This window comes from Oryctolagus cuniculus, chromosome 13 (assembly GCF_051225735.1).
Source record: "Oryctolagus cuniculus isolate XC-2025 breed Fujian yellow rabbit chromosome 13, ASM5122573v1, whole genome shotgun sequence".
In the NCBI taxonomy this organism is placed as follows: Eukaryota; Metazoa; Chordata; class Mammalia; order Lagomorpha; family Leporidae; genus Oryctolagus; species Oryctolagus cuniculus.
Window position 1 is genome coordinate 104760391 of NC_142879.1, and position 24771 is coordinate 104785161.

General features: G+C 41.0%; 1 protein-coding gene across 6 annotated transcripts in view; it reads left to right on the forward strand.

Annotated features, from left to right (window-relative positions):
• ANKRD26 (ankyrin repeat domain 26) overlaps positions 1-24771 on the forward strand; it is a 116333-nt gene that overhangs the window by 4426 nt on the left and 87136 nt on the right. For all 6 annotated transcript variants that reach the window (XR_016219275.1, XR_016219276.1, XM_051820961.3 and 3 more), the window contains exons 4-10: positions 5758-5864; positions 9540-9607; positions 11302-11332; positions 15054-15126; positions 19869-19929; positions 20037-20224; positions 23253-23379. Coding sequence is in view for 4 of the 6 variants with exons in the window: in XM_051820961.3 (XP_051676921.3) it covers positions 5758-5864; positions 9540-9607; positions 11302-11332; positions 15054-15126; positions 19869-19929; positions 20037-20224; positions 23253-23379 (655 nt within the window). In the remaining 2 variants the exon portion in view is untranslated. The remainder of the gene's footprint in view (positions 1-5757; positions 5865-9539; positions 9608-11301; positions 11333-15053; positions 15127-19868; positions 19930-20036; positions 20225-23252; positions 23380-24771) is intronic.

A 24771-nucleotide genomic window follows, 5' to 3' on the forward strand; every position in this document is an offset into this window, starting at 1 on the left:
TTGCTTGAATAGGAAGATGAAAGAGCAATCAGACTTACACAGACCTATTTGGAAATTAAGTAATTGAGGGGAAGAATTATCCTAGAATTATTATCATTCTAGGTCTGGGGAGGAAGAATTGGTTGTCTACTTGCCTGGAGATCAGTTTTAAGAGGACTCTAAGGAAACCGGATTGGCAGTATGTAAATAGTGATTGATGTAAACAAGAGGGAAGAAGAAATAACTGACTGATAACTAGTCTAGTAGAAACAGGACAGAGTACATCTCCTATACTATTTCTAGTGGAAACTTAGAGTGTAACTCCGCTGTCAAATCGGGAATGTCTTGATAGGAAGGTGGGAGAGAAGGAGCTTATAAATAAGAAAATCGAGTTGGATTTCGACTTCCCTGGTCTGTGTTCTACTCTACCCCAGGAAAATGAAGTTTTCCAATAAGTGATTCTCCTAACTCTTGCCTCTTTTTTTTTTTTAAGATTTGTTTATTTGGAAGGCAGAGGTGTACACACACACACACACTCACACACACAGTTTGGGGAGGGGGAAAGGAAGAGGGGTGAGAGATCTTTCATCCATTGGTTCACTCCTCAAACGGCTGCAAAGGCTGAGGCTGAGCCAGGCAAAAGCCAGGAGTCTGGAACTCTATCAAGATATCTAATGTGGGTGCAGGGGCCCACGCACTTGGGGCATCTTCCACTGCTTTCCCAGGCACTTTAGCAGGGAGCTGGATCAGAAGTGGAGTTTCTGGGACTTGAACCGGTGTTCATATGGAATGCTGGTGTCACAAGGAACAGCTTATCCCACTGCACCATAATGCCAGCCCCCCTATTGCCTCTTTTTGATCAGGCTCCCAAATGATGAATGAAATTCACCGTGTGAGTGAGCGAAGAGACTGCAGTGACAGTTGTCTGCTATTCTAGTGTTCGGTTAGAACTGTGCAGCACAGTAACCTGAGGAAGTTAATTTTTACAAATCAAAAACTTAAAAGTCTGAGCTCCTCAGTAAAGTAATGAGACTTAGACATGTGTATTTAAAGTATTTCAAGATTCTGATGGCATTCTTAATTAAAGAACTATTGGGGGTTTGCGCTGTGGTGTAGTGGGTTAATGCCCTGGCCTGAAGCCCCGGCATCCCATATGGGCGCTGGTTTGAGACCCGGCTGCTCCACTTCCTGTCTAGCTCTCTGCTGTGGCCTGGGAAAGCAGCAGAAGATGGCCCAAGTCCTTGGGTGCCTGCAGCCACGTGGGAGACCCAGAAGAAGCTCCTGGCTCCTGGCTCCTGGCTTTGGATCAGCACAGCTCCGGCCTTTGCGACAGTCTGGGGAGTAAACCATTGAATGGAAGACCTCTCTCTCTGTCTCTCTCTGACTCTCCTTTCTCTTTCTCTGCCTCTCCTCTCTGTGAAACTCTGACTTTCAAATAAATAAATCTTAAAAAAAAGAGAGAACTGACTAGCTTAGTATAATATATATATTCTCATCTCAAAAATTTAAGAAATCTCTTAGAAGAGTTGGAGTTTGATAGCTGCTTCTTTCTTTCATTCCTCTTTTCTTTCCAGCAGTATTAACCTTTCATCTGTCTTTCTCTTCCTCCGAGATGGTAAAGTTAAAAAGAACTTTTTTTTTTAACTTTTATTTAATGAATATAAATTTCCAAAGTACAGCTTATGGATTACAATGGCTCCCCCCACCCATAACTTCCCTTCCACCTGCAACCCTCCCCTCTCCCGCTCTCTCTCCCCTTCCATTCACATCAAGATTCATTTTCAAGTATCTTTATATACAGAAGATCAATTTAGCATATATTAAGTAAAGCTTTCTACAGTTTGCACCCACACAGAAACACAAAGTGTAAAATACTGTTTGAGTACTAGTTATAGCATTAAATCACAATGTACAGCACATTGAGGACAGAGATCCTACATGAGGAGTAAGTGCACAGTGACTCCTGTTGTTGACTTAACAAATTGAAACTCTTGTTTATGGTGTCAGTAATCACCCTAGGCTCTTGTCATGAGTTGCCAAGGCTATGGAGGCCTTTGGAGTTTGTCGACTCTGATCATATTTAGACAAGGCATAGTCAAAGTGGCAGTTTTCTCCTTGCTTCAGAGAAAGGTACCTCCTTCTTTGATGACCTGTTCTTTCCACTGGGATCTCACTCGCAGAGAGCTTTCAAATAGGTTTTTTTGTTGTTGTTTGACAGTACATTTTTGACAGTATCTATTAAACACCCTTTTCTTGATCTTTCTCTGCCATTCAGAAAATCTTCTACTTGATAGAGGCTGTCCATTTAAAGATTTCCTATCTTTTTTTTAATTTTAAAGATTTATTTATTTATTTGAAAGAGTTACACAGAGAGAGAGTCAGGGAGAGAGAGAAGGGTCTTCTGGAAACAGCCGGTGCTGCACTGATCTGAAACCAGGAGCCCAGAGCTTCTTCCGGATCTCCCATGCAGGATCAGCGGCCCAAGCACTTGGGCCATCTTCTACTGCTTTCCCAGGCCATAGCAGAGAGCTGGATCGGAAGTGGAGCAGCCGGGACTCGAACCAGTGCCCATATGGGATGCCATCACTGCAGGCGGTGGCTTTACGGCTATGCCACAGTGCCAGCCCCAAGATTTTCTGTCTTTTTATTATTCAGGTCATTAAGTCAGCAAACGCCTACTAAGAGTAGGGTTTTGCTGATTAGAATAGCAGAACATTGCGAGCCTTTTCTCTGATGGAAGCTGCATGAGCTTTGTCACTGTGAAGTTCTTGCCGCCCTGATGCATAATTAGTGTGGCAGCTTCAAATTCTGAGCACCGTGAAGTCAGTAAGAATACATGTGGGAGTCCTTTTAATAATTTGGCTTCATAAAAAAAAAAAAATAAATAATTTGGCTTCAGCAATCCTATGAACAAAGTAGCCATTAGATTAGCAATCTAGAAGAACTAAATATAAAAGGATTGTAAATTAAGTGTTGAGGAACTCTTGTAGTGAGTATATTACGTTTGGGGCTGGACTTTTGGAAAAACATAAGACTGAAGAAAAGGAGGACTTTTTATGCAAATGCTGTTTCTGTGTACAACCGTCAAAGCACACTTCCATCAAATCTAAAAACTCTGGGGCAGTAGACTTAATGTGGCCCATAGATGTGGTTTGCCTCTGTAAACTGAGCCAACATGTAAAATTTAGGAGACTCAAGTAGAATTTGAGTCTTCTTGCAAAGCATCTGGTATCCCTTGTGCCATATTACCATTGGTTTTGCTGCAAGGCACCTGTTCTCCTGTTTGGTACTGTCCCTACCTCGGGATGCCACCTACTCACGCCCCTTACTTGACCTCCGTCAGGATTTGAGTTTGTAGCTCCTGTTTGGTGGTGCATTTTGCTAAAGCTTGGAAGATTTTCAGGATAGTTTCTACTCATTTACAATTGTGTATTGTGTATTTGATGTTAATCTTTTAGAAATGGGATTCAATGTTAGAAGCTGAAAATTGGTTTTTAAAATCATATAGGCTGGAGCTGCGGCTAATCCTCCACCTGTGGCGCCGGCACCCCGGGTTCTAGTCCTCGTTGGGGCACCGGATTCTGTCCCGGTTGCTCCTCTTCCAGTCTAGCTCTCTGCTGTGGCCCAGGAAGACAGTGGAGGATGGCGCAAGTGCTTGGGCCCTGCACCCACATGGAAGACCAGGAGGAAGCCCCTGGCTCCTGACTTCAGATCGGCACAGTGCGCCGGCCACAGTGTGCCGGCTGTGGTGGCCATTTGGGGGGTGAACCAACAGAAAAGGAAGACTTGTCTCTCTGTCTCTCTCTCTCACTGTCTAACACTGCCTGTCAAAAAATATCTTCATATATACTATAATCATGTTCTCATTAAAATGTTTATAAGTCTTATAAGTTAACCATGATTCTCATGGTGTAGCTTGTGCATACTGCAAACAATACTGTATCTTTCTCTTCAGCATGGTTCCTTAAAAATGCAAGCAATTTTGTGACTTTTATTATGCAAAAAATATTACATATATCTTAGTAGTAGAATTTTTCTGGTATGACATTGTATTTTTATTTCTGATATACAATTTACCTAAAATCAAATACAATATATGTAGCAATTAAAATAGCAACCAGAATACAAACTGATTTACAAAGTAGATATGCATTTTGGTCCCAGGATTATCTTTGTATCTTTGTAATGGCAACAAAAATAAAAACAGGTTTATAAAAGTAGATATGCACTATGGTGCCAAGATTATCTTTGTAATTGAGAGTAAAATTTTGTAGTGAGCTTTCTAATGGTACATGTGAAAACCAGGCAGGCTATAGTAGGAGAAAACTCGTGGGCACTTATTAATAAGCCATAGAAGTTCATTTGGAGCCTGCGTCTTTAATTTAGAGCCCATTTGTAGTGACCTATTTGGAGCAGGAGTGCCTGACACTGGCACCTTGGATCGTACCCCATTCATAGAAGAGAATCAAACCAGTTTGTAAAACCCTGAGGAGACCTCTCCTTCAGTGGAAACCTCTTAGATTTCTCAAATGTTTGCTATAAAAAGTATGCCAAATTGAGATTAAGTGAAGTTAAAAGATTTTTTTAATACGAGATGTATCATGCATAGTTTTCTTTTTTTGAAGATTTATTTTATTTATTTGTAAGGCAGAGTTACAGAGAGAGGTAGAAAGGAAAGAGAGAGAGGTCCTCCATCTGTTGGTTCACTCCCCAAATGGCTGCAACCTGCCGGAGCTGAGCCAATCTGAAGCCAGGAACCAGGAGCTTCTTTTGGGTCTCCCACGTGGGTGCTGGGGCCCAAGGACTTGGGCCATTTTCTACCTTTTTCCCAGGCCATGGCTGAGAGCGAGGTGGGCGTGGAGCAACTAGGACCGGATCTACTTGCTATGCCACAGCGCTGGCCTCTTGTGCATAGCTTTGTAATGCTTCTCAAACATGGGTCAAGGAATCTTTCTCTTGGGGCACAGTATATAACTTCTGGAAAAGTAAATATTCTTGGGAATGAGGAATGAGAAGCACTGTTCTACTGATAATAATTTAGGTCATTTCAATAAAAATACTCAATGCCTTTATTACTATGTCTTAGGGATTGGAGCCACAAAGGTAGAAGATACAGCCGTTGCCCTCAAGAAACTGAGTTTAAATGGGAAGCAATCATATAACTATGATGTACCATAATCAATGCTTTAATAAAAGCAAAGATTCTTGTTTAAGATTTATTTATGTATTTGAAAGGCAGAGTTACAGAGAGGCAGAGAGAGAGAGAGAGAGGGAGAGAGAGAGGGAGGCAGGCCTTCCATCCACTGGTTCACTCCCCAAATGGCCATAATAGCTGGAGCTGGGCTGATCCGGAGCCAGGAGCCAGGAGCTTCTTCCAGGTCTCCTACATGGGTGCAGGGGCCCGAGGACTTGGGCCATCTTCTACTGCTTTCCCAGACCATAGCAGAGAGCTGGATCAGAAGTAGTGTAGCTGGGACTTAACGGGTGCCCATATGGAATGCCCATGTGAACTGCAGGCGGCGCTATGCCACAATGTTGGCCTCAAAGCAAAGGTCCTACTTGGATCCAGTGAATGTTTGAAGTGAGATTGGGAGATGATGCATTCAGGTAATAAGGCAGAGAAGAGGGGCATCTCAAAGAGGAGGAGAAGCACTTTCAAAATCACAGGGGTGAAAAGGGAGACATTTATGTTCTGTATGTTTTAAGTTCATAGGGTCATTTGTAAGGTTTTCAGTTCAGTTGAGAAATTTGTAACTCTGTGAATTATAATTTTTACAGAATGGCCTCACACCACTTTTACTTGCTATAAGTGAAAATAAAGAAGAAATGGTAGAAATTTTAGTGAAGAAAGAAGCTAATACTCGGGCAGTTGATGAGGCAAAAAGGTATGGTAGTTTGTTCTCGTTTTAAACCTTAGTGTTCTAGAGTGGTAACAGTTGTACAAGTCACAGGTGTTTAAATACTTATGAGATTGTAAGTATGGGGATGCAGTAGAAAATATCAATGTAGATCATCAAATGGAAAAACATTTTGGACTGAGCAACATAACATTGTATAGTGTGACTTATAGTCTTATGTAATTTTGACTAAAGTTTGTTACTTATGATCTGATTCCTTTGGTCATATGATCTTACATTAGTTAAAGGGGTTTCATACTCGTTTCATGAAGTATTGACTTTAATGTTTTAGTTTTATGACTAAACATTGAGCTTCTTAATACCTTTGTAGTGTCCTTAAACTACTGTGTTAAACGTAAAAGTTGAAAATCATTTTTGCTTGTATAGGAATCTTTACTTTGAATTACTGTCTTTGAGAAAATCCATGTTTGTTTATCCCTCAGTAACCTTAATTACTGTTACCAAATACTCTGGGGTCATCACTTCTTTTCCTTTTTTAGGGTATTTTCTATTTTGTTTATTAAAAATTTTATTAATAGAAAATTTGTATTATAAAGAGAATAGATTTCATGTGTTTCATAGGTACAATTCTTTTTTTTTTTTTTTTTTTTTTTTTTTTTTTTTTTTTTTTTTTTTTTTTTTTTTTTTTTTTTTTTTTTTGACAGGCAGAGTGGACAGTGAGAGAGAGAGACAGAGAGAAAGGTCTTCCTTTGCCGTTGGTTCACCCTCCAATGGCCGCCGCTGCAGCCGGCGCACCGCGCTGATCCTGGCAGGAGCCAGGAGCCAGGTGCTTTTCCTGGTCTCCCATGGGGTGCAGGGCCCAAGCACCTGGGCCATCCTCCACTGCACTCCCTGGCCATAGCAGAGAGCTGGCCTGGAAGAGGGGCAACCGGGACAGAATCCGGCGCCCCAACCGGGACTAGAACCCGGTGTGCCGGCGCCGCAAGGTGGAGGATTAGCCTATTGAGCCACGGCGCCGGCTCTCATAGGTACAATTCTAAGATAATCATACTTCCCTCCCTTGTTTCCTTCCTCCCTCAATTCCTCCTCCTTTTCTTCTTTTTTTTCTTTAATTTTTGCAATAAAACTTACCTTATAATTACTAACCATAATGTTCAACAAATAAAACATAGAAAGACCAGTATTCCCCAGGAATATAGACAAGGGCTATGAACAATAATCAAATCATAAGATGTCAGTTTCATTTTTATATTTTTTTGTATTCTATATTAACTACTGCATATCAGATAAAATATTTGTCTTTTTGGGTCTGGTTTATTAAGCATAATGATTTGTTTTTATTTTCTAAAGGCAGTTTAAAAATTTTATCAGAGAAATAGAGAAAGAATTTCCATCTGCTGGTTTGCTCCCCATGGGCCCACAATAGCTCATTCTGGGCCAGGCCTTAGCTGGGAGCCAGGTATGCAGTCCAGGTCACTCAGGTGAGGGGCAGGAGCCCAACTGAGCCATTATTACTGCCTCCCAGGAAGGAGGAACCTGGAACGAGATCTGAAACCTAGGTTACTCAGATAGGGGCACCGGCATCTTAATTGTTAGGTTAAAAGCCTGCTCTTGACGTTTTCATTTTTAATTAGTATGGCTAAGAGGGAAGAAAGATAGCTTTAACCGGATAACATTTCCCTGTAAGGAAGACGAGACATAGGTGATAAAGAGAAAACACACAGTAGTTTTAATTCCCAGTTGTCATTCTTAGTAGATGTGTGGCCTTGGTAACATTAATTATGGGCAAATAGTATCTGGTAAGGTTGAAAAAGAGGATAAAATAATATATCCTTTAAGGGTGGGTGTATCTATATAAGATTGTGCCTATAGCATTTAGTTTAGTACCTGGCACATGCTCATCAGCATTTCTAACTGAAACTACCATGACTGTTATTACTGTTATTACTATTTTACACCTGCAAATGGCTTGTTACTTACCTGCTCTGACTGAATTACAGAATATCAAATTAGGGAAGAAACGGAGAATTCTTTATTGAAATCTTGGCTTCCTTTAGATAAGTGACCTCACCATAGTTATTTTCTATGAAAAGACTAAGTCCAAGGAAGGCGATGCAAGTCAGATGGAGTGGGGAAAGCACGTTCAGATCATTCTGCTGTTTGCGTTGCTACTGAAACTGCCCCTGGGCTGGTGAGCATTGACCTTTGCTTCCAAGAGGCCCTTACAGATCCAGATCCCTCAGACTTCTTGGTGCTCCACGATGAAGCTCCAGCATTGCAACTTTTACTAGTTCACAAGCATGCCCTTGTCTGCGCAGCCGTTGTTCCCGGTGCGGTAGCACCACGCGTGCTCTGGCAGCTGAGCCTCCTAGCCTTAGCCACACACACAGTGAGCACACTGACCCTTCTGCCTCCCCTCCGAACTTGATGTGGAGCCCACATCTTAGACCTTCGTAGTGAGCTAAGCTTTAAGGTTTTTGCCTTTTCTACTAGCACATACTTTGGGATCATTCTAAACCGTGGAAGAGTTTCAAATAATGTTACTGGAAGAGATTAGAGTTTCTTTCTTTGCTATCAGCTTTGTACCCAAAAACCCCGTTGTATCTCATGTAGGACCTTTTCTTTGCTTGTGAATGTCCATGCCACTCTTCCCCAGAGTGGGCACCGACTTGCAGTTGGTCCCTCAAGTGATCTGTTTTCTGTATTAACTAAAATCTTGCAAGTTAAGAGCACTTGATCTCTACCTCAAGTTTTCAACATATTTTCAAATTCTGCTTCACAAGGAAGCCATTCAGCAGAATTCTCTGAATCCAAAATAGCTTAGTTGGATTTAAGAGATGAGCACCAATCTATAACTCATAAGTGTCCGTGTGTAGGAGTAGGATTTGGTCTCCCACCTCTGTTGGGGTTGACCATTGAGGTTAAGCATCATTCTGACAAAGGTCTGCTGGTTCAGAGTGTGCCGAGGTAGAGAAGCAGCAGCAGTCATCTGTGTCAGGTGTTGCTATCTCTTAGTTTTATGCCCTTAGTGTGATTAACTCAGTAGTGGAGGACTTGTTATATAAGAAATAAATTTAGTTACAAATTGTTAGATAGTTGCGATACCCTGAATTACAATCCACCAAGGACAGCTTTTAACCAAAATTAAAACCTGCAACCTTTGAGTATTAGAACCTATTAAAACACACACACACACACACACACACACACACACACTGAGTTTGAGGGAGATCCCAAAATAATTCCAGCAGTACAGTACTAATTATTCCTTTGAGTCACTGTTTCTTTCAGCATGTAAGAAATATCTCATTAGTTCTTTACATCAGCCTAGAAAAAAAAGGCACTGAAACCCTTATTTTTAGAAGACTGAGGCTAATAGAAATGACTTCCCAAGAACAAATAGCTGTTGGTTACAGAGCTTGGACTTCTGGGTTCAGAACATTTTGCATTATGTCAAGTTAACTCTAGTGAGTTTATCAAACTGTACTGATTTCAGTTCATGACATCTTCACCCTACTTTTTTTCTTCTTTAAGTACAAGCTTAATAAAAAGGTTGTGGAGCTTATATGCTTGAAACTTGTTGGAATAATTAAAGTTTTGATATTGTCTCTGATATTATCTGAAATACTAAATTTTATGTATTTGTTAAATGTATTTTATATCAGTACTAAAACAATAATATATCACTTTTTAAATACATAGCAATCAACAACTCATTTCTGAATATAAAGAAGAAAAGAAATGTAATATGTTTGAAAATAGCAATTCAGGTAAGACTCCAGATAGTGAATTCCTCTGATGTTCTTCCCATAGATAAAAAAGTAGGAGTAATAAAGTTTTGATCATTAAAAATAATGAAATCAGTATTTAATTACACGTGTATTTTTCCTTAATCTTACTTAATAGTCTAGAATTTAGAATTATTTAAGGCATTACTTGGGAAATTGACAACATGAGACATTATTGCCTGAAAAGATTACTTAATTATGGCCCCTTAAATAGTTTTTTTAGGGGCTGGCTCTGTGGCTCACTTGGTTAATCCTCCACCTACGGAGCCGGCATCCCATATGGTGCCTGTTCTAGTCCCGGTTGCTCCTCTCCCAGTCCAGTTCTCTGCTGTGGCCCGGGAGGGCAGTGGAGGATGGCCCACGTGCTTGGGCCCCTGCACCTGTATGGGAGACCAGGAAGAAGCACCTGGCTCCTGGCTTCGGATTGGTGCGTCGCTGGCCGTAGTGGCCATTTGGGGAGTGAACCAACGGAAGGAAGACCTTTTTCTCTGTGTCTCTCTCTCACTGTCTATAAATCTGCCTCTCAAATAAAAAAATTTTAAAAAATAGTTTTTTAAAGAATTTTTTTAAGTGTATATATTTTGAGAGACAGATATAGCTCCCATCTTTGATGCACTCTACAAATATCTGTAGTGGCTGGGGCTAGGCCAAACCAAAGCCAGAAGCCAGGAATTTAATCTAGGTCTCTTACGTATGTGGCAAGGACCTAAGTACTTGAGCCATCAATTGCTGCCTTCCAGGTGTGCACTGGCAGGAAGCTGAAATTGGGAGGGAACCTAGGCCTTGAACCCAGGCACTCCAGTTCCGTGATTCAGGCATCTTTAGTGGTGTATTAACCAGTGTGGCAAATGCCCACCTCTCAGTGTTTCTTCCTAAACTTCTCTCTGGATATGAGTCCTGGTTCAGAGTGGAGAAAGTCTTAATGGAATACATTTTCCAATAGTTCTTACTCTAGGAGATCAAATGACAAATGTGTTTGAACCTTGTGTGGACCCTGTATGCATAAGGTGGGAAACATAGCTAGGACTAAGAGAACTTCCCAGCATCTTAACTAGGGGAGGATTAGTTAGAAAAAGAACATTGATTTCTCTTGCACTCTTCTCCACTGGCGGCCGAAAAGGATTTGTGAGGATCTTGTCCCTGGTTCATTTCCTCTGTTTTGTCATGCTGCAAAGTACAGAGCCCATTAACCCAGCTTCCTTGGGATATGTTCATTCAACTTAAACTGAACAGTCTTGCCCGAAAAACATGGAGAAGTTGTATTGTGTCCGAGCAAAATAAGTAATACTCTCTTCTACCTGCTCCTACTGCCAGCCCTCATAAATCACGTATTTCAGTTGATGGTTTTTATGATACTGATTCTGATAATGATACCATGTTCTGTCACTCTGGTGGATTTCCTTTAAGGTTATGGTCATGGTACATAGAAGTTCACTTTTCAGTATGAAATTTTGATAAATCCCATTCTCCACTTTACATTTGACAAATACGAAGCAAGGGCAAGGGAGGGTTTTTAATTCATTAATTGTCTTATCAGCATTTTAATTAATATTCTAGTATAGTCCACAGGTGTGATCCCAAAGTAATAGTTTGTAATGAACCATTAGAGAATTCTCTTTTTCAGATTCTCCATTTTTCTCTTGTTGATTAAAATGCATTTTTTTTTTTTTAAATAGAGGATGAGAGTTCTGAAGATTGTATAAGCAGGTAAGACAACATATTTCTAAAAATTCAGTGTTAACTAAGGAAATGCAGAGAAAATCTAATATTAGGTGAGTTTGTGACTTTGGGCTAGGTAATATGTTATATGCTTAACATTTGTTATATATTATGCTCATGACAACAGCTTTATAAAGTATATATTATTATAAACTGCTTTTTACTAGTTAGGAAGCTGTGGTTCAGAGAAGTTAACTAGTTGTTCCATGACCTCATAGTCAACAAGTAGCCAACCCATGATTTGACTGTTAATCGCTCTGCTGCCAAATCCATACTCTTACCCATTAGCAAAAACTGATAGAGAATTGTGCAATCCTGGGATTAAGATAACAGCCAGGCCCAACTCAGATCAATTCATAAAGTCAAATTTAATTATGTGTTAACTTTGCTTTAGAGTTCTTCCAAGAGGACTGGTTATTTCAAGAGTTTGACTAATACATTTGACAATTGCAGTGATAACCAGTACGTTGTTTTCACCATTAAAGGTTTTAGGAAAGATCTTACTTAGCTGTGGCTACAGGACCACAGGTCATAACCAAGGACATAAACCTGATTACACCCATCCTAGAGAGGAATTATTTTACTGTGAGTGAAGCATACCTACTGAAGTGCCACCACAAAACACAGCAAACACTGGAGTAAGGGCAAAGGTTTATTGTTGGGGAGGGGCCGGGTTTGGGGGGGGACCCAACAGGCTGGGGGAGAGAGCGAAGAGAGAAAGAAAAGACAGCCTGTGTGGGAAAGCAGGCCTTACTATAGCCTTGCAGGGATGAGGGAGTGGGAGCAATGAATCCAGTTAGAGTGGGGGTGGAGCTGACGCCTGTGGTTGGGCCATTTGGTCACCTGACTCCTAGTAAGCCAGACTGGAATCTGGAGAGGCTGAACTTATTGTACAAGATGGCCACTGGGCCAGAGCTAAGATGGCGCCTCAGATAGACAGCACACCATTTCACTAATACCCACAGATGGACTTGTTATGTTGATGCTAGCCAGCATCTGTTGAAACAGAGGGTATTTGTAATTGATTTCTCCACTTACAGACTTTCCAGTTTGGTTTTCCCTTCAGGCTAGAACCCCTGCCTTAGTTCTGTGAACTTTATTCTTTTTCGAGAGTCCTTTTGTCTTCCATGAATTTTCTGTAATATTTCCTTGATTTTTTACTTTCTTTTCTGTTTTTCTTGTTGTTTCTTTTGTTCTCCCATTTCTTCCAGTTAAGTATTCCTCATTTTTTATAGACAAAACCAAAAGCACACAGAATTTCAGGATTTTAAGGAAATTTAGACTAACTAAAAGACCCCTTAGTATTTCTACCTGTGTATAATATATTCCAGTGGTTATTTAGTTGGAGCAGCTGAAACTCAAAGAATTAAAGTGATGAAACTGGGTATAGTCACTGGCAGAAATGAGATGTGAAGTTGGGTTCCTTAATTATAAGTTCAATATTATTCTTTGTCATTGTGTAGATGAGTGTTTTACCACTCACTGGAAAGGGAAAATGAATCTGATGTATCCAGTGTAATAATAAGAATGGAATTAGCAGATGAATCCAGTGGGGGAAAAATGAGAATGGAATTAAGTAGGAAAGACCAAATTTGAGGAGGAACAACACTGGGATGGGTAGAAATAAGAGTTAGAAAAGAGATCAGCACATTGGGGTTTATGACTGGTTTAATTAAGGCAGATAGCAGCAGTGAAGAACACAGGATGTTGGGAGGTATCTGGCAAGACATATTAAGATAGGAAATTCGAAGGCATTCTGAACAGATTGCTGCTTTTTTATTTCATTGGAGGAACTGTCACACTTGAAAGTTTCTGTTGAAAGATGTTCAAATAATGTGGGCTGCTGGGAAGAGTCTCAGTGACAGATTTGAAAGTGGTAGCCATCCACTTCCATGGAGTGGCACACTATGGTCAGGGAAGGCATCCCCTCACCCCTACTTCTTTTTTCTCAATTTGCTAGTGTGCTTCCCATGTACCTGTAAGGGTAGGGCAGGGTTAAGAGTGGCTGGCAAAACAGTCAGGGAGCTTCATGGAATCTATGCCTATGCTGGGGGCAGATGACTAAGACTTCGTAGCTTTTTTCCCCCAAGAGTAGGGAAATAGAGAGCTGCTCTAGTGTATCTTGTTTCAAGATTCTGAGCCTTATGGGCTGAAGACTTAAAGGTTGTAAGCAGGCTGTGTTAGCTTTTTGTTACTTTAACTGAAACACCTTATAAAGGAAGAGGGTTTATTTCAGCTCGTGCTTTTTGGAGGATAGAACCCAAGATCAGGCAGCCCCATTAGTCTGATGATGGCAGGGGATGGTGGAACACATGCAGATGGAGGGTACCATAGTGAGCCAGGAAGCAGGGAGAAAGAAGAATTGGGCTGGACTCGGCTTACATAACCAATGCTCCCACCAGAACTGCCTTCAGGGAACAAGCTCCCACTGAGCCCACTTCTAGACCCTGTGATTGTATTGTCTCTACCCTATCCCATTGACTACTAACATTATTCTGTAAGTCTGTAGGGACCAAATGCCTCAATGCATGGGTCTTTATGGGACACCCAGACTATTATCTGAATGATAACACTGCTGTCATCCCCTGCCCAAGAGGAATATGGAAGTGAGAGGTCATAGGAAGGAAGAATTTTAGTAGTACCAAGGGAAATAGAGGTGCAACTACTAAGACTATTGTTTTGCCAGCCACTTTTTCCCTTAGAGAGCTGTGAGAGATCTCTTCTTCCCTTGCATATCTTAAGGGCAGGATTTTTATGGGGGAAATCATTGGATTTTTTTTTTAAGATTTATTTTATTTATTTGAAAGAGTTACACAGAGAGGTAGAGAGAGAGAAGTCTTCCATTCGCTGGTTCACTCCCCAGATGGCCACAGCGGCGGAGCTGCGCCGATCCAAAGCCAGGAGCCAGGAGCTTCTTCCAGGTCTCCCACGTGGGTGCAGGGGCCCAAGGACTTGGGCCATCTTCCACTGCTTTCCCAGGCCACAGCAGAGAGCTGGATTGGAAGTGGGGCAGCCGGGACTACAACTGGCACCCTTTTGGGATGCTGGCGCTTCAAGTAGGGCTTTAACCTGCTGCGCCACTGTGCTTGCCCTGGAAATCATTGGATTTTATAATGTTTTCTGTTTTAATCCTGGAGATTATTTCCAATAACAACATAAGTATTTATTCTTTGATTTTTGTACATTTAGTTTTCAAACATTTCAGCAGCTTCAGGAGACTCCTTGTATTGTTTTAGGGTCAAGGGAAGCAATGGGGCCTTCCTCATACGTGGTTTCCATGCTGAAGAACCAAGACACCCATTTTTGAATTATACAAATCAGTCTTTGAACCAAGAGTAGGCTGTGGAGGAGGGACAGTGTATCTACCTTACGTTAGGTAATTAGATTTGTACCATTCAGGTAACAACAGTTACACCAGCCATTGATTGAGTTCTCAGCTGACAGTTTGTGAAGATAAACTATTTCCAGGCTCTTCTAATACACTGACTTTCCCTCTTTGTTATGGGACTAAGTGTGAGAGGTGTCCTTGAATATTTCATACGGTGGGAGAGTTGGAGGCAGAAATAGGTATCTAAAAGCTTATTAAAAATCAAATGTATTTTTAAAGTTATTTCAAGAAACATCATTTAATATATACATAGCCAACCTTACACCAGATTTTTTTTTAATGAAATGAATTCACCCATTTTTGTATATTTGTGCTCTGAAGGCTTTCCAGCGAACCTGGTACTGATGATCCATGGCCTACATCAGTTGAAGAAGACTTAGATTTTGATACCAAGGTAAAATGTTGTCTTGTGAACTTAATCTTCTTGCTCTGAACTTAGTTATACTGTTTACTCTTAAAATTTACCAGTGGTCTACCTGTCATTTTATATTTCTAATGGAAATTTAAAGAAAATTCTTTTACAGAAAGAGGAATAGTTGAATTTTTTAAATGTTTTTACTTTGCTAAATACTGAATGGTTGGTAAATACTTAGAGTGGGTTCCAAAAGGAAGAATGGGCTGGAAAATACATAATGAAAGAAAATTATTAGAAAGATCTTTAGTAGAGGAAATAGGACATTTAGTCAAGGATTATTTGGATACATATTCTTACTGTGAGGTTGGAATCATACCAACATTGCTAAGTAAGTCTTCACTGAATCCAATTACTAGTTAGAATAATCAAAGAATCTCTAGTACCTTTCAGTTCCAAACCTCTGTAGCACATAGCATAAAGGTGTTTTCTTTTCTTGGAATAATTTTATTTGAGTATCGTGATTTTTAGGAGAGACATGTTTGTCAGTTTTTATCCTTGATTCTATATTTAAACTAAAAGATTAGAAATTTAGAAATTTAAATTGTTTTTCAAAATTTGTCTAACGAAGCTTTTCATTCTGTTTTCCAAGTAATTATATTAAGTGTGTAGTGAAAATTTGTCATAAAATTGAAGAATGCATGTTTTCAACCAAATAATAACCAGTTTTAGAAGCAGAGATTCTAAATAACCATGTGGAAAAACTGTACTTTGAAAAATGTTTGTCTTCCAGTTTTTGAAAATATCCACACAAAAAATTTTTTTGAAGATTTTATTTTTCTGTTTGAGAGGTAGAGTTACAGAGAGAGGGAGAGACAGAGAGGTCTTCCATCTGCTGGCTCATTGCCCATATGACTGCAACAGCCAGAGTTGAGCTGATCCAAAGCCAGGAGCCAGGAGCTTCTTTCAGGTCTCCCACATGTGTGCAGGGGCCCAAGCTCTTGGCCAACTTCCACTGCTTTCTCAGGCCATAAGCAGAGCAGGATTGGAAAAGGAGCAGCTGGGACATGAACCGTATGAGATGCTGGCCCCACTTTCATAGGCTTAGCCTATTATGCCACAGCGCTAACCCTTCAGGTTTTTTTAAAAAATTGGGACCAGTGCTGTGTCACAAGTTAAGCCACTATCTGGGACGCTAGCATCCTATATTGGTGCCACTTTGAGTCCCGGCTGCTCCACTTCTGATCCAGCTCCCTGCTGATGTGCCTGGAAAAGCAGCGGAAGATGGCCCAACTTGGGCCCCTACACCCATGTGGGATATGTGGATGAAGTGCCTACCTTTGGTCTGGCCCAGTCCTGGCTCAGCCCTGGCTATTGAGGCCATCTGGAGTGTGAACCAGTGGATGGAATCAATCAATCAATCAATCTCTCTCTCTCTCTCTCTCTCCTTTCACTTCTTTCACTTCTTTCACTTCTCTCTCTCCCTCTCTATCTCTCCGTAACTCTGCCTTTCAAATAAATAACTCTTTTTAAGAAAGAAAGAAAAAGAAAAGAGTTATTCATTTGAAAGGCAGAGCAGGGGTGGGGTGGGAGAGAGAACAAGTGAAGCTGTTCCATTGGCTGGTTCACTCCCCAAAATGCTGCAATAACTAGGGCTGGGCCAACAAAAGCCAGGAGCCAGGAACTCCATCCTGGTCTTCCACATGGTGGCAGAGGCCCAAATACTTGGGCTGTCTGCTGCCAGCTTCCCAAGTACATTAGCAGGAAGCTAGATTGAAACCAGAGTAGCCAGGACTCGAACTGGTACTTCTGTAAAGGTTGCCGGTGTTGAAGGTGGCAGCTTAACCCACCGTGCCACAATGCCAGCCTCTCCACTCAAAGTTATTATGTCTTATTGTAGAATTTCAAATTTTAGTTTTTCCATTTTCTTATTTAAATATTCATTTTAAGCTACTGTAATACTGAGTTACTGGAGGTTTGGAAATATCTGTGTTTACCCTGAGAAGACCTAGAAATAAGGTCTAACATGTAAAGAGCATTTTGATATTTTTAATGTAAATGAACAAATGGGTTTTATATAAAAGAATGTTGTAAGTAATGAAATAGTCATGATATATCTAATAATCCAGTCTACTGAATTTCTAAAACTGGCTTAGATTTATATTCTCTTTTGGCCAGCGCCATGGCTCAATAGGCTAATCCTCCGCCTAACGGCGCTGGCACACTGGGTTCTAGTCCCGGTCGGGGTGCCAGATTCTGTCCCGGTTGCTCCTCTTCCAGGCCAGCTCTCTGCTATGGCCTGGGAGGGCAGTGGAGGATGGCCCAAGTGCTTGGGCCCTGCACCCACATGGGAGACCAGGAGAAGCACCTGGCTCCTGGCTTCGGATCAGCGCGGTGCGCCGGCTGCAGCGCGCTGGTTGCGGCGGCCATTGGAGGGTGAACCAATGGCAAAGGAAGACCTTTCTCTCTGTCTCTCTCTCACTGTCCACTCTGCCTGTCAAAAAAAAAATTTATATTTGTTTTTAATGTTGAGGATTTATTAAGTTCAAGGGAATTATGTTGAAGAAATATGTCATAAGAAAAATGCGAAAAATTTTGTAAATAGAAAAAGTTACAGTATATTTTCTAGTATCTTCTATGATCTTAGATTGGTATTTTAGATTAAAATTTCTTAAACCTTTTTAAAGCTGGAACTCATTCTATTTCTTTTTTTTTTTTTAAGATTTTATTTATTTATTTGAAAGTCAGAGTTACACAGAGAGAGGAGAAGCAGAGAGAGAGAGAGAGAGAGAGAGAGAGTGGTCTTCCATCCGCTGGTTCACTCCTCAGTTGTCTACAACGGCCGGAGCTGCGCTGATCCGAAGCCAGGAGCCAGGAGCTTCCTCCGGGTCTCCCACATGGGTGCAGGGACCCAAGGACTTAGGCTATCTTCTACTGCTTTCCCAGGCCATAGCAGAGAGCTGGATCGGTAGAGGAGCAGCCGGGACTCGAACCCCCGCCCATATAGGATGCCGGCACTTCGGGCCAGGGCGTTAACCCACTGATTCCCCCACCCCGCCACCCCATACTCTATTTCAAATAGACTTCAGAATTCTGTCTTTTGCTAAGTGAAAAACTGATGAAACATTTCTCCAGTAATAATTTCACAGCTTTTAGCTAGTGGTTGATGACCACGTTCAACTAATTGAATGACTTATAGTAATAAAATTAATCTCTTTTTTTACTGCAGTATATATAAAAAATAATTCTAGAATAATATAAATCAGTATTATTAGGGATATGTGATGAACAAAAGTCTTAAATTTCTTCATATATTGTTTTTTTTAAGATTTAATTATTTATTTGAAAGGCAGAGTTACACAGAGGCTGAGGCAGAAGAGAGAGAGGACTTCTATCCACTGGTTCACTCTCTAAATGGCCTCAATGGCTGGGCTGAGCCGATCCAAAGCCAGGAGCCAAGAGTTTCCTTTGGGTCACCCACGCAGGTGCAGGGCCCCAAAGACTTGGACCATTTCCACTGCCTTTCCAGACCATAGCAGAGAGCTGAATTGGAAGTGGAGCAGCCGGGACATGAACCGGCGCCCATATGGGATGCCGGCACTGCAAATGGCGACCTTACCTGCTATACCACAGCACCGGCCCCATGTATTGTTCTTTATGTTTTTACTTTTTTGTTGTAAGCTCATACTTGATTGAGTCATGTCTCTTTTTTTTTTTTTCTTTTTTTAAAAATTTATTTATTTGTTTGCAAGTCAGAGTTACACAGAGAGAGAGAGGCAGAGAGGCAGAGAGAGAGGGAGGTAGGGAGGGAGGGAGGGAGGGGTCCTCCATCTGTTGGTTTACTCCCAGATGGCCACAATGGCCGGAGCTGGGCTGATCTAAAGCCAGGAGCCAGGAGCTTCTTCCAGGTCTCCCACGTGGGTGCAGGGGCCCAAGGACTTGGGCCATCTTCTACTTTCCCAGGCCATAGCAGAGAGCTGAACTGGAAGAGGAGCAGCCAGTCTCAAACCGGCGCCCATATGGGATGCTGGCACTTCAGGCCAGAGCATTAAACCACTGTGCCACAGCGCCGACCCCTCATTTTTCTCTTAGTTTGTTTCATCCTCTCCTTACCTTTTAAAAATGATTTATGTTCCTTGTAGAAAACATTCCTTCAGTATCTGCCCCGTCAGCAAACTTAGTTGTCACTTTCTGTTTCATAGCTGTGTGTGGCTTTCATTCATCAGTCATTGCCACACAATTATATTCTTGTTTTTTTCAAACTTTCTTTGGTGGAGCTGAATTTTTATAATCATATTCTTCAATTTTTTGACAAACATAATGGAAACATCCAACAATGCAACCCATCTTAAGTAAGATACTACCACAAAAACTAAACTTCCATATTTGCTCCGCAAGAAGTAACTCATACAAATATAAATTTTTCTTATATATTTCAATTTATTTAAATTTCTTGGGTTTTTTTTCAATACTACTCTAAATTACTGAGGAATAAACTTTTGTTCTAGGTTATTTTGATTCAGAAAATAAGGGTTATCATGGTATTTTTATAATAATCTGTTAGGGGCAGGAGGAGTATCATTTTGGTTATATCTTTATCAACTCCTAGTCCTTGTCACATGGGCAGGTGTAAGTTGGTAAATGGAAGAATTGGGATTTGAGTATATATATCTGAATGACACCAATACCTGTGCTCTTTGCTTAGATTATATTGTAATAATGAATATTATAATTATTTTATTAAATTTGATATTTGTAGTATTAAAGCTATTCTTTTTTTCTAGAATGTTCCAAAACCAAACTTAACAAAGCTGTTGACTGCTTCGCAACAATTCAGGAAAAACAGTAAGCTTTTTGAAGACTGCTTATTCTTATGTTAGCACTGATATGAAATTCACAGACATTTTCATGTTCTCTTTACTTATGTTTTGCTTCTACTATGGTAAAAACAGAGATTGTGAAGCCAGAGAATACAGCCTTGTCTGATAGTAGTAATTCAGATGGTCAAAATGAAGATGTGGTTCAAACCTGTCCTGCAACAGCAGCCAAAGTCCAGAGTGTTTCTCATCCCATCTTACCATCACCAGAGCCTCTTCTAAAATATTCCTTCAAGTCTACAGCAATCCCTGCTCTTAAAAAGGTATGATTGTTTTTATTTGTTTGTTTGTTTTAACGATTTTATTTATATGAAAGGCAGAGTTACAGAGAGAGGTAGATACAGAAAGAGAAGTCTTCCATCCTCCAGTTCACTCCCCAAATGGCTGCAATGACTAGGGGCTGTGCCAGGCCGAAGCCAAGAGCCAGGAGCTTCCTCCAGGTCTCCCACATGGGTGCAGGGGCCCAAGCACTTGGACCATCCTCCTCTGCTATCCCAGGCACGTTAGTAGGGAGATGGATTGGAAGTGGAGCAGCTGGGACTTGAACTGGCTTCCATATGGGATGCCAGCATTGCAGGCCAGAGCTTTAACCCACTGCACCACAGTGCCAGCCCCAAAGGGTAAAGCTTTTTAAAAACTTCTTTTTCACCATAGCACCTCCCAGTCTCATAATGATGAAAAGCATCCTGGGAATGGAACTAAGTGCTCAAGATCATGGAAAGCCCGTGTGCAATCAAGGCAGATATATGTACAAGATTGAGATTTATAGAAGCCAATGGCAGTAAGCAGTTCTTCAGTAAGCCATTATGGAAGCTGAGAATTAGATAGCAACCCAAAAGAAGAGCTTGACAAATATGAGGATGACAAGGGAGAGTGATGGAAGAATTCATTTAAGAAGGGCAAGAGCCATGGTAGTGGCTGAGTAGGAAGATCCAGTGACCATCTCCTCCTAGAGAAACCAGGGTGGACAGCTGTCTATGCACCAAGTCACCTTAACAAGATCTACCAGAAACCAGGTGAGATACCACAGTACCTCATCTTCTTGGAATTGGAGCAAAAGTTAAATTGAAGAGTTGCCTGTGCCACCCGTCTCCCGGTTCCAAGGAGCACAGCCTAAGGAGATGCCTCTTTCTTTGGAGAATGAGAGTGAACCGATCTCAGTGCCAGGCTGAGCACATCAGCCCCTGCCCCCATCTTCTGCAGCCAGGGAATCTCTACCATCCTTCGCACAACTGCCTGCAGAAAATGAAATTTGAGCCAGGAGAGGGAGCTTAGCGGCACACCTTGGAGCTCAGCTCCAGGCCTTCAGTGCTGAGACCTGCCATTTGATGAAGCCCAAAGGCCCTAGAAGCCAGCCGGTGCTCCTGGCCTGAGCCTCTACACTTGTCCAGCAGCAGGCTGATATCTGCTCCAGAGGATTGGACTCACTTTGGTGGGTGTCATCACCCACCTAGAGGTCCTTCCTGGGACTTTTGGGGGCCCAGGAACTGTGCGACCCAGGTATAACCAGCCAATCTGGGTGCCTAGGGAGCTGTCTTTATCACCTTCTTCCAACCTTTAGCAGATGGCAGGAGGCCAAAGGGCTGCGTGTTGGAAATCAGTGCTGGGCTGGTAAGTCCAATGGTCAGCCTGTGGATAGAGTCTGTGGACTTGCCCCAGTATCAGGTAGAGGGACCTGAGCTCTGGAGAGACAGACCCTCTTATAGGCCTGAAATGCACCTTCAAGATTGCACGGGGCCTGGTGACTGTGAGACCCACTTGTGACTACCTGGGGCCTGCCTGAGGAGCTGAGGAGCTCAGTCAGTCATCCCTCCTACCTCGTGGAGAATACAAGGAAACACAGGAATGTTTTGGAACTGAGTGCCAGGCTGATAAAACCCAATACAGAGCAGATTATAATGGTCCCTCTCCCCAGACCAGTACCTGAAGACAGAACCTTTGAATCTGCTTGAGTGCCCAGTAGAGTTCTGTGTTCCTGGTTGAGCTGTCTTGGACCCCAGCCAGCAGCACCAGTGGTAGGTGCAGCACCTCGCGGTGAGCCCACCTCAGCAGCAGAACAGGCTGCTTATAGTTTCTACAAGGACAGCCACAAGGTCACCTTCAATGCACAGATTGTGTCATGATCCAGCTAGTGTCAGGAAGCTCCAGTGGATTATGACTCTACCTAAAGAACAAAATGGGTGCCAGAAACCAGCCCCTCTAGGAACTAAATTCCTAAATGCTCGGACGAAGATTTCAAAGTAGCTATTTTAAGAGAACTACACAATTTTAGAGAACACAGAGAGATGATTCAGTATTCTAACAGAGTGATGTGATAGAGATGGAAGTAATTAAGTAAAATCAAGCAGAAATTCTTCAATTCTGAAAAATACATTTAAGTGAAATTAAATCTTTCCATTGAATTGAAAAATGTATTATCCTAATATTTCAGAAATAATTATTTGCATCACTAGCAAAAGTGTATTTTATATTCTTGAAACAAGTGTGAATATATATGATAGGAGAACTTAATCATGTTTTTTCTCCTATTTTTAAATTTGGAAAATTTCTATATAGTTATATCAGTTTAGAGTATTTTACAATTATTTATCTTAACACCATATCCTGTTCTGAGTGTGGTCCACTACTTCTACTCCAAATGTATTTATCCAGATGTATCTATCAAGTTCTTGAGTGTCGCAAATCTGATATGTCTCCAATTGGACTCATTATCATCTACCTTTATACTTCTGTCAGAAAGACTTTTCTTTCTTTCTTTATTTTTTTTATTTCAGAAAGACTTTTCTAAGGTGTATTGACGATGAAATAACTCAACTGCTAATTGAGTGGACCCTCATTTAAAGAGGAGAGTTTAGATTCTAGCATGCCACCACTCTTTTGTGGTTTGGCTCTGAGTATCTTGTTTATGCCTCTCCCATTCCCAATAAATGTAGTCCATTTGACCCCATTAGTTGGGTATCCCTCCTTGGCCACGTTTCGTACTTCATTCTAGAGTGCCCTTCACACCTTCCCTTCTACTTGGTCTGTCTGTCTTTCCCAGGTAGAACTCACTTTCTCCCCTTTTATGTCCTTTGCTCACTGCAGTCGCACAGCTAGTGAAGTACACTTGCCTGCTCTTATTTGGTTCTGTACATCCCTCCCCTCATTTGAATGTCTTCTGTCTATATCGTCAGCTTTTCTTAGGGTAGTGCCTTTGATTTTGATAAACACAGTAAATGTTTGCTGTCTTTCTAGGTGAGTGGCTGAACAAGTGAATATGTTTTCTGAAGTTGTGTTTTCTTTTTCTTATAGGAAGAAATGACAAGGCCAGAAATTGGGAAAAAGGAAAATGACATTGATACTGAAAGTGTCCCCCAAGAGCAAACAAATAATGATGGATTATCTCATATTGATGAAGTCCACAAAAGTAATAGAAGAGGTAAGTTGTATATACAGTCATGAACAATTTTTTAGGATTAAATGCTTTTGTAAAAAGTAAAGTATATAGACCCAAATACATTACTTTTTAAAATTTTTTAATAATCTGCATATGTACTTATGGGCCACAGTGTAACAATGTATGTATACACAGTACATGTATACAATGTGTACTAGTCCAAACAGGATAATCAGTGTTTCCCTTCTTTACGTTTGGAGGCTTATAGCTTATTTCTTACATTTGTTGATAAAATATCCACTAAGTTATTGTGAACTATAGTCTCCTTGCTGTGCTGTACAAAACTAGGAGCTAATTCCTTCTAACTACCCAAACCCCTCTACTCCCCCGTGTCCCTCCTGGCCTCTGGTAATCACTATTCTGTGTTCAGATGGACTTTTTGGGTTTGATTGTTTCTAGTCTCTACATATGAGTGAGAATATGCATTATTTGTCTTTCTGGGTCTGGCTTATTTCATTTAACACAATGTCCCCCAGTTCCATCTGTTATGCTGCAAATCATAGGATTCCATTTTTGTATGTCTAAATATTGCATTATGAATATATATCCCATTTTATTTTTTTTAGTTTTATTAAATTTTTAAATTTATATGAATGGAACAAATTTCATGTATCTCACATATACACTTTTAAGTACTGTAATGACCCTTTTTAGAACTTTTATTTAATGAATATAAATTTCCGAAGTATAGCTTTTGGATTACAGTGGCTTTTTCTCCCCCCATAACCTCCCTCCCACCTACAACCCTCCCATCTCCCACTCCCTCTCCCATCCCATTCACATCAAGATTCATTTTCAGTTATCTTCATAATGACACTTGCCACCCCATCCACCCTCCCTCCCTCACTCCCACCCTCCCTCCTACTTCCTTTCCTGTTTTTAATTTTTGAAATAATATACTTTTTTCCTTTGAGAACAAGTTTTATCATTAATTGAAGAAGTCCCTAAGGAAACAAGCAATGGTGTTGGGCCCCTAAGCTTATCTAAAACTTATGAGACATAAGAATATCCTTTACTTAATACAGTAAAATGAAGTAAATCTTTGAGAACAAGTTTTACAGTTAACTCTCATAATACAACTTTGAGACAGAGGTCCTGAATGGGAAGTTTGACAGTGACTCCTCTTGTTAATTTAACAACCAATACTCTAATGTATGATGTCAGTGATCACCCGAGGCTCTTGACATGAGCTGTCTAGGCTATGGAAGCCTTTTGTGCCCAAAAATTCTTTCTGAATTTAGACAAGATTATAAGCAAAGTGGAAGTTCTCTCCTCCCTTCAGAGAAAAGTACCTCCTTCTTTGATGGCTCCTTTTTTTCAGTGTGGTCTCTCCCACAGAGGTCCTTTATGTAGGATACTTTTTTCCCCAGTGTC